Source organism: Trichoderma ghanense (assembly GCF_004382785.1).
Source record: "Trichoderma ghanense strain CCMA-1212 chromosome Unknown scaffold_17, whole genome shotgun sequence".
NCBI lineage: Eukaryota > Fungi > Ascomycota > Sordariomycetes > Hypocreales > Hypocreaceae > Trichoderma > Trichoderma ghanense.
The window spans coordinates 529,434-538,088 of NW_027395680.1; the positions used below are offsets into that span (position 1 = coordinate 529,434).

The window sequence follows — 8,655 nt, forward strand, 5'->3', positions numbered from 1 at the left end:
AAAAAAAAAAAAAAAAAAAAAAAAAAGGGGCGGAGGAGGCACGTGTGATGTTGTTGAGAGCGAGGAGTTATTTGAGGCTTTCAGTGTAAGTGGAAGCCCTACTTACAAGGATCTTGAAGTACAAGTGTGGTTACCGAGTTACGAAGACGTAGGTAGGCCAGGAGTCGGTCACGGATTTCCGAGTTCAGTTGGAGGTTGAGCTCGTGATGTTATCCTAGGCAGCGACTGGAGAGCAGCATGATTGGTTCATTGCCGCCGTCGCTGGAGAAGGATGCGGGTGAGGGAGGGAATGAGTTTGAACGATGTCGGCGTCCTAGAATGTGCTGTGACGACACCTGATGCTCCGCAGGTTGTGCGCAATGGATAAGATGCACAAGATGAAAATGCTGCCTGGGAGAGAGAAAAAGGGTTAAGGGCGGGCTGATGCAGGAAACGTACATGAGACCTTGATAGTGTGAAGTGGGTGGCGATAAGGTAGAGGGAGGGGTCGCTTGGTAGGCCCGTGGTAGGCAGACTTGGGACTGGGAAGAGTCATTGGTTTGGGTTGGTGTGGATGGATGGATGGATGGATGGATGGATGGTGCCTCTTGTATTGAGGCGGGCTGGTGGGAAGAGTGTGTTGTGTTGCAGGTTGGTTGAGGGAGCTGCTGTTAGGGGTTAGTGAGGATATGGCTCGGGGAAGGGGTGAGGAGGATCCGGTTCGTTGAAGGACTTATAGGGGGGTACGGGGTGGTCTTGATATGCACATGTGCTTTGCGGTAACTTGAGGTTGCTATTGCTGATATTTGTGATGTCAGGATTGCCCACCAAGTTGAACAAGAGGTAGCCAGCAGAAGAACAAAGGCTTCAGCATGTCGATGCATCAAAACACCAGGGCTTCCCTGCACCATCTGCGCGGTAATGTGCAACCCCCGTTCCATCAACGACCGACCCAGGGCTTGATCTGGCATCGATCCAGCATTCAGTCTGGGGCCCGTTCGAGCATCAGCACCACCCTCAAAGCGGGAGCCGACATAAACCAGGACGGGGTCGAGATGTTCTGCAGGTCATTGTGGTGAGAAGGCCAGGGGAGGTGTGGCGCAGCTGGAGCTTGTAGACTATGTAAGTGAAAGGCCTGGCCGCCATAACTGGGGCTGGGATTCAGCTGGGATGCCTCCCGGCGAGGAGAAGCGAGGGCGAATGCGGCTCAAGTTGACTGGAGAGATGGGATTGGTACTCATGTGTGTACCTGGCCGTCAACAGTGTCTTGAGCGATGTAGCAGGTATTTGAATCATTGATTGTTTGTACCCCAGAATGCCTGTCGCACGCGCAGTGGTCATGTCGTCGACAGAGACGCGCGTGTATGCAGATGCAGGTCAGACACCCCCCCAGTCACAGTGCGCGCTCTGCCAACCACACCCCGGCCTCAGCGTGGCAATAGGACCCATCCCACCCCTGTAAGAGCGACATGCTCGCCCGTGGGCCCCGCCTGAAGAAGGGCATCAGCACAGTTTCAAAACCCAGTGCACATGTCAACTGACTCCATCAGTAGCACCTCCACCTTGTGAGCCACCACCAACAGCAGCAGCATCTGGGAAGCTCCTCTGCATGGCATCATCGTGCGGGTTGCTTCGTTCGTCCCCTGGCGATTCCAGGAACCAGAGGGGCTTGGCAGCCAATTGCTGGGGCTCGCCGGGTCCGGTCGATGGTCGCTTTGGGATCCGACAAGATGCAGCGTGCCTGCAGTGGTTCGCTCGCGCTTATTTTTTACCCGTGGTTGACGTGCATGCATCGCGATTGGCGATGCGATGCGATTGACGATGGGTTTCTCAAGACTGAAGTGGACAGGTTTGCAGCAGCAGCATTTGAACCTGCATTTTATTTGTCTGCCTTTTCTTCCGCCTTTGTACTCACGTTTCCAGCTATCTCTCAGCTATGGCCGAGCTGCCCCAGGCTTTCCTCTCCTTCACCTTTCTCACCCCCCCCCAAAAAAAACGAGGCCGGCACACCGGGTGACCCGTCCAGGCGACTCCGCCTCGTGGACTGTGTGCGAGGTGCTCTATCTTGTCAGGGGCCCCCAAGGACTTTGAGCAGTTGATGTTGAAAATAAACCATGGTCTCGAACCCGCGGCCTCATGAGACTGACTACAAGGTCCACGGCCCCGGTCAAACTGCTTCCTTCGACGTGCGCAAAGCCACCTCGCTAACAGCAGCCACATCTCCTGATGGTGGTCATCGTTCAATACTTTCAGTGTACAAGAACTTTGGACACATTCACTGAACAAGTGTCTAAGGGCCGCGTTTGTATGCTCCCATATGTGTGTTCATGCGGGTTGCCGCACCGTGCCGTGGCTTTTCTTTCTTGTTCGTTGATGACCGCTTTGAACAGGCCCAGGAGTCCTATTTCTGGAGGAGGATGATGATAGGGGTCCACACACTCGGGGAAAGACTCAGTCTTGACCTTGTTGTGGCTGGGATTCATCATTCAGCACTTGGAGGAGTTGAAGACTGGGTGTTCTGCTTCGGTCACCTGGACTGACCGAGTGCCTTCTGCGTAGCCCTAGAGCTCACGTTGGTTTATATATACTCTGCCTGGGCCCCGATGTCGTCTGACGGCTTTGACTTGACCACTCTATTACTTATACTTCTTCTCAGCTCATACTTTCTCGGCTAACAACTTGCTCAACTACAACTTTACTACAACTTTACAGCACCATCACCATCAACGCTACTCGATCAAGAAGACAACACAACGACTCAACGCAGCATGGCCAAGCGGTGGTTCGTCGAAACCACCCCCGAGGGGCGGCAGCAGTTCGTCTCCATCAAGAGATCGCGCTCCTACGGCGGCCACCACAACCGCGTTCGCGAAATCGACTACATCAAGGTCAGCCTCGAAGAGTGGAACGCCCTCGTCGACAAGGAGCGCAAGCTCGAAGAAATCAACAAGTCCGCCGTGGACGAGGTCAACCGCCTCAAGTCGACCGCCGCCACCGCCCAGGCCGAGGCCAAGCGCCTGACCGTCGCCGTCGTCCCCGGGCTCGAGAAGCAGATTGGCGTGCTGACGATTGAGAACGAGGCGCTGCGCCGGAGCGTCGAGAAGACGGTGGGCGACAGCTCCTCCAAGCACCACCGCGAGGAGGAGAGGCTGCGGTTCAAGATTACAAAGCTCGAGGCGGATAACCTCGAGCTGAGGGAGGAGAACGCGGGCCTGAGGGAGAAGAACAGGAGCTTGTCGAGGACGCTTGAGCAGAGCTTTAGCCGGCGCGTGTCGGAGCTGCTTGGGGATGTGGAGTTTTGGAAGCATCAGTATAAGCACTGGCGGTCGCGGTACGAGGAGCTGCTGAAGCGGTACAATGACATTTTCGACTTGATGGAGACGAGGACGAGGAAGATGAAGGCGTACGAGGACATTTTGCGGCGTAACGATATGATCTGAGCGTCTCTCTCTCTCTCCTCTGTCCTGGTCTTCTCTCCTCTTCCTTCTTCTTCATGTCTGTCTTCGTGGACTTTTGCCTTTCTGTGGGACTTGGAGTCTTTACGCGGTCACTCCGTCTGCAGAGCAACCCGGAGATCGTCGACTTGCATTACTTGGGCTTTTTACTTTGGGTATGTCGAGGTTAGTGAGTATAGGATAGACGGTTGACTGACTTGCTGATGGTTTTGCAAATAGACGAACAGCCTCGGGCTTGGGCTTTGACTCTTCTTCTTTTTTTTTTTTTTTTTTTTTTTTTTTTTTTTTTTTTTTTTTTTTTTCTTTTGTATCGGGATTTATTTGGTTGGATTGGGCGTGGGATTAGGATATGATATCACGTCTCATATGTCTCCTGGAATTGATGAAGGATTCACGGTATTTTGTTTCTATATTACGGGTTTTGTGTACGAACTTCCTATAACTTGTTTTTACGACTTGAAGCGCCGGGTTTCTACATGATACCTGAAATATATACATCACTCTTTTTCTTTCTTTTGTAGAATGAGAGCTAAATGCGACCAATCAATCTCGTTTGACTCGTGATGTAGTCGAATGGCATCGAGTCTCAGAACAGTCTTCTGAAGCGTCGTCATGTGAACTATATGTATATACCTAACCTGAACACTATTCTCGGGTATGCCGTCCGGTCGGTATGGCATCACGCGATGCTATTAAGGTTCATACAAGCACAGAATATGACAAGCATAATAAACCCTTGTATAAGAAGAAAAAAGAAAAATTCTTAGGCACTAATTGTAGGAAAGAGAATGAGTATGTGGACAAGTTCCTTTGTGTTCGGTGCTATATTCAGACATTTGCGTTTCACGTCTGATCGTAATATCCGTACTCGCACGAGAAATAGGGCTGTTGGTACACAAAGGGACGCGCGTCGATTACCTACTTCATTGTCATAGCTGCGGTGCGAGTATGTGCATGAGTGCCTTATCAAAGCCTGGTTTTGTCTTCCCCTTTTCTGATTTTCCGTGTTCGTTTGCTTCTGAGTTGATGTACAGATTACGGTGTTGGAATGAGGAGCGTCTTAGCCTGTTAATGGTGCACCAGATGGAGTTGTTGGGTGCTGTGCGATTGAACCACCATAACCGAAAGACGACGGAATTTTCTTCTCGGTGTGTTCAGGGGCTCAAAGGACAACGCAGAGTGTTACACTATTTTCAACTTTGAAATGACGTGAAACGTTTGAAGAAGAAGAAAAAAAAAAGGTGACGAAATGGGTTTGTTTGCTTGAAGCGATGACGAAGATGTCCGCTTTTGGGCTGGGGGGATGGGGTTGGTTTAGGCGTTCATTTAAGGCGTTTTTGGTCCCAAAGCCACGGTGATGAGGTGGCTGGTTGTACGAAGAAATTTGAAGGAGTGGACGTGGTTTTACGGAGGGTTGAGTTGCTTGGGCAGCTTTTTTGCCACTTGTATGCGTTTTGAGCGAGGATTTAGATCCTGGATTGGGAACAGGAGTATTGCATGGACAATGAAGTGGTCAACCAAGGTGCAACGACAAGACAAAGGCATCTCTGGTAGTCTCTTGGTTACCATCACTTGTCGCTGCGACACTGCCACAGACTGGGCCCAAGCCACGGCGTCCAAGTCAGCGCTGGTGTTTGGTGAGAGCGGCCCGATCCGCCGAGTTGTTGCCTAGACGCTGTTAGTGGGAGTTTGGCGTAGAAAGGCGGTCTCCATGAGATTCTCCTGGTTGTCGGTGTAGAGATTCACAATGGAAAAAAAGGATAGATGATGATGATCAAATCTGAACGTGTCTCAGAGGTATGTATGTATGTATGTATGTATGTATGTATGTATGTATATGCACCTCTGCGGCTGTGACACTCCGATTTCTGCAGCTTCCCGTGCGTCTATCGGATCGATAGGATGCGACATGCGCTGTCAAGTTTGAGCCCTACATGCATTGACCTCTTGAGCCGTGACGGCGCTGCGGTGCGTGCGAGGAAGCAGGAACACCACCATTGAATTGCAAGACCGGTGAAGAGGCAGCCACTACGATGCGGGAATGGAATGGAACCGACGGGAGGCTGCCTTGAGAGCGGTCGCGCGTGGTGATTTGAAGGCGGTGACGTTCGGGTCGCAGCAGCAGCATCGTCACCGGCATCAAGGACGAGTTGAACTGAATGAGGTGGCTGGACCGGGGCTCACACGCGACAACAGAATAGAAAAATGTTGAGCAACTGTTGATGTACCGGAGATGTCGTTCTCGAGTATCAACTGCAGTATTCGTATCGCAGAGATACCTTCAAAGCTCAGCTCAAGACAGCATCAAGACATTCAACACCATCTCGTGATATCCAGCCAGCTTACCTCATTTGCAAAGTCCTGGGTGACTCACCGTCTTCCATCCGCTTCTCTCATGCCAGCTCACCTGGTCCGCGGCAGGCTGCAGCGAGTCCGAGGAAGAAGGAAATGACCAGCTCACCAGTCCAATCGCATCTTTGGCTCGCCTTCATTTCAAATTTAGCGGCAGCACCATTCATTGTTGGGGGCTGTAAAAAAAAAAAAACCTTCTGGACGAAGGCAGCCGTCGATGCCTCGACAAACAAAGCGACACAGCCCGCGGCGTGGCCAATCGTAGGACAGAAGACGGCCGTGACAGGGACTCGGGGGGGGTTTTGGGAGACGCTGGAGGTGTCAGTCCGTAGGATGCTTGGCGTTGTAGCAGATACACGACGGGCGTGTGAGAGGGAGCCGTGAGGGATTGCCGTGGGCTGGAGGTGAAGCCGTGTATGCACGCGTGTATTCTCGCGGGATTTGCTGAGCTGGAGGCGTGCCTTTGCCGGGGCGGCTTACACGGAGTGATACCGCAGGTCCATGTACTCGATACTCGATGCTCCTTTTTGTTCCTCGTCCTTGTTGCAGTGTCTAGGTAAACGCCTTTGTCTGTTGATGGATTATCCATTTTCTTTCTCTCTGCTGACACCTCTCATTATCGGCATTAGCACCTGTATGGCGCCACACCCTCCCTCCCGTCCGGCCACTTTGTGGTGATTTCCTCAGCCCCTGGTCCTGTCCTGTCCTGCCCTGAAATCCTCCCAGGCGTTATCCAGAGTCTCTCCCAAGGCAGGAAACCGTCACCGATCAGGTCCTCTCGTCTCGGCCGTTTCCTCCCTCTCTTCTCTCTTTTTATTCCGTCTTCTTTCAATATCTACTCCTGATCCTCCTCCCACTTTTTTTTTCTTTCTCCTCTTACCATCTTACCTTACCTCACACGCAATATTACTTACATACATCCTGCGTACGTGCGTGCGTGAGTGTGTGTGAACGGGCCTTTTTGCTGTCTGACAGGCCAGGCGCAACCGGGCTGAGGACCGTACCTTCCACCTACCACCTGTTTTATTCCGCATTCTGCCGGGTGCTGCAAAGGAAAGAGCAGACAGAGAGAGAAAATTCTTTCCTTCCTCTCTCTCCCTATCTTCTCCTTTTCAACCCTTTCATCTTCTCATCTCTTTCTCCTCTTCTACCTCATCTTCTCATCTTCTCTTCCTTCATACATCTCGCGCGACATCGCCTTTCGACATATCAAGACAAGCAACTTACACGCATCAAATCCTGTCCCTTGCACCTCCGACACGCGACCCCATCTGAAAACGTGCGGATCTTGCAGACGCACATGAGCATTTTTGCATTTGGAGACACATCTCTGCCCTCGACCTGCATATCCCACAGCGCCCGGTGCATAGCGCGCTTGGGTTGACGAATGATCCTTGGGTGAAAAAAAAGGGCTTTTGGTGCCTCGGCTGCTTGTCGCCTGCGTCTTTTCCCACCCCTGCCGCACAAGCGTTGGGCAGCGTCGCATCCCACCTGCGATTGGGAAAAAAAAAAAAGGATAAAAAGAAACAGAGGGAAAAAAAAGTTACTCGATAAGAGTCATCTTGCGTCTGTCTATCGGTCGCAATCATATCGCCAGCCATGTCTCTGCATCAGCGAGTCTCCGCCAATTCGGCGCGCAGGGCCTCGGTGTCGCAGGCGCAATCGCCTTACGGTTCGTCTACCTCATCTTCCCTTTTCTGCCTCATCAAACATCCTCTCCCTCCTCTACGAGTCGGAGTCTACCGATCTTGTCGCTTACCTGTACTTACTCTCTTGCAGTATCACCCGACTTTGACCGTCACCTGCTCGACTCCCTCAACAATGCTCACACCGAGCTGAACAAGACTAACTCAGAAAGGGACCGCTACCTCAGCTTGTACAACCAGGCCGACAAGAAGCTTGCTGAGGCGACGGCCACCATCACCGACCTCAAGGCCCAGAACCAGACTTTGAAGGACAGCGCCATCTCTTTCCAGGAAAGGTATGAGCTCCTCATGAAGGAAAATGATCGGCTCCGCCAGGAGAACGGCGAGCTGGCCCGGGGCTTTGACGATCTCAAGGCCAAGTACAGCGACCTCTCCCACCGGTACAACACGCTGAACAGCGCTTCTCCCGCCCATTCTTCCAACGCCGGCAGCGGTCTGTCCGGCTCGGTGCCGGAGCGTCCCAAGGTCTCCCGCTCCTCTAGTAAGAAGGAGCGCAAGGAGGACCGCGAGGAACGTAGCCGTGTCCGAGACAGGGAGAAGTCGCGCGACCGTACCAGGGACGAGAAGCGCGAGCGGGAGAAGGAAAAGGAAAAGGACAGAGAAAGGGAGAAGGAGAAGAAGGAGCACAAGGCGGAAAAGGAGCGCCTCTCCCGCCGCTTCGAAGAGAGGCGTCCGGCCCCGCCTGCTCCGGCGCCTCCGCCTCCCCCGATGGCCAACCGGCGCAACAGCTTCATCGAGGGCTGGGGCCCCGGCGGCCGGTCGTCGTCGGCCTCGGGATCCTCCACTCGCAGTTACACCAATGGGCCCAACGGAATCACTGGACCCAATGGACTCCACGGCCCCCATGGCGGGCCTCTTGGCCACAACGGACACAGGGGACACGTGCAAGTGCCCGCTGTCACACCAAACGGCAAGCCAGTCTATGCCAGTATTCCCCGGACGGCAACAGATCCAATGACTCCTCGGATCTTCAGCGTTGCTGGAAGCACAGCCGCCGTGTTCGACGACGACGGGAGCTACGAGGACGGCAACTACCATCCCTACCCCATCCCTCAGCCCAGGGCTGAGTAGGTCTGGGTCTGCCTGGGTGTCACTCAGCGGCAACTCGAAGGGGAAAGAATAAACCCCCGGTTGCCTAGACAGCCACATGCATGCCTGCAGGC

General features: G+C 53.1%; 2 protein-coding genes across 2 annotated transcripts; both read left to right on the forward strand.

Moving 5' to 3' along the window:
• Positions 1 to 2,747: 2,747 nt before the first annotated feature.
• CCMA1212_009619 (uncharacterized protein) lies at positions 2,748 to 3,419 on the forward strand (the record flags this gene model as incomplete). Its single annotated transcript, XM_073706694.1, has 1 exon — positions 2,748 to 3,419. The coding sequence occupies one exon, from the start codon at positions 2,748 to 2,750 to the stop codon at positions 3,417 to 3,419; it is 672 nt and encodes a 223-aa protein (XP_073554910.1).
• A 3,966-nt stretch (positions 3,420 to 7,385) lies between these two features.
• On the forward strand, positions 7,386 to 8,563 carry CCMA1212_009620 (uncharacterized protein; the record flags this gene model as incomplete). Its single annotated transcript, XM_073706695.1, has 2 exons — positions 7,386 to 7,458; positions 7,566 to 8,563. 2 exons carry the CDS (start codon positions 7,386 to 7,388, stop codon positions 8,561 to 8,563), a joined length of 1,071 nt encoding a protein of 356 aa, XP_073554927.1.
• Between the last annotated feature and the right edge of the window lie 92 nt (positions 8,564 to 8,655).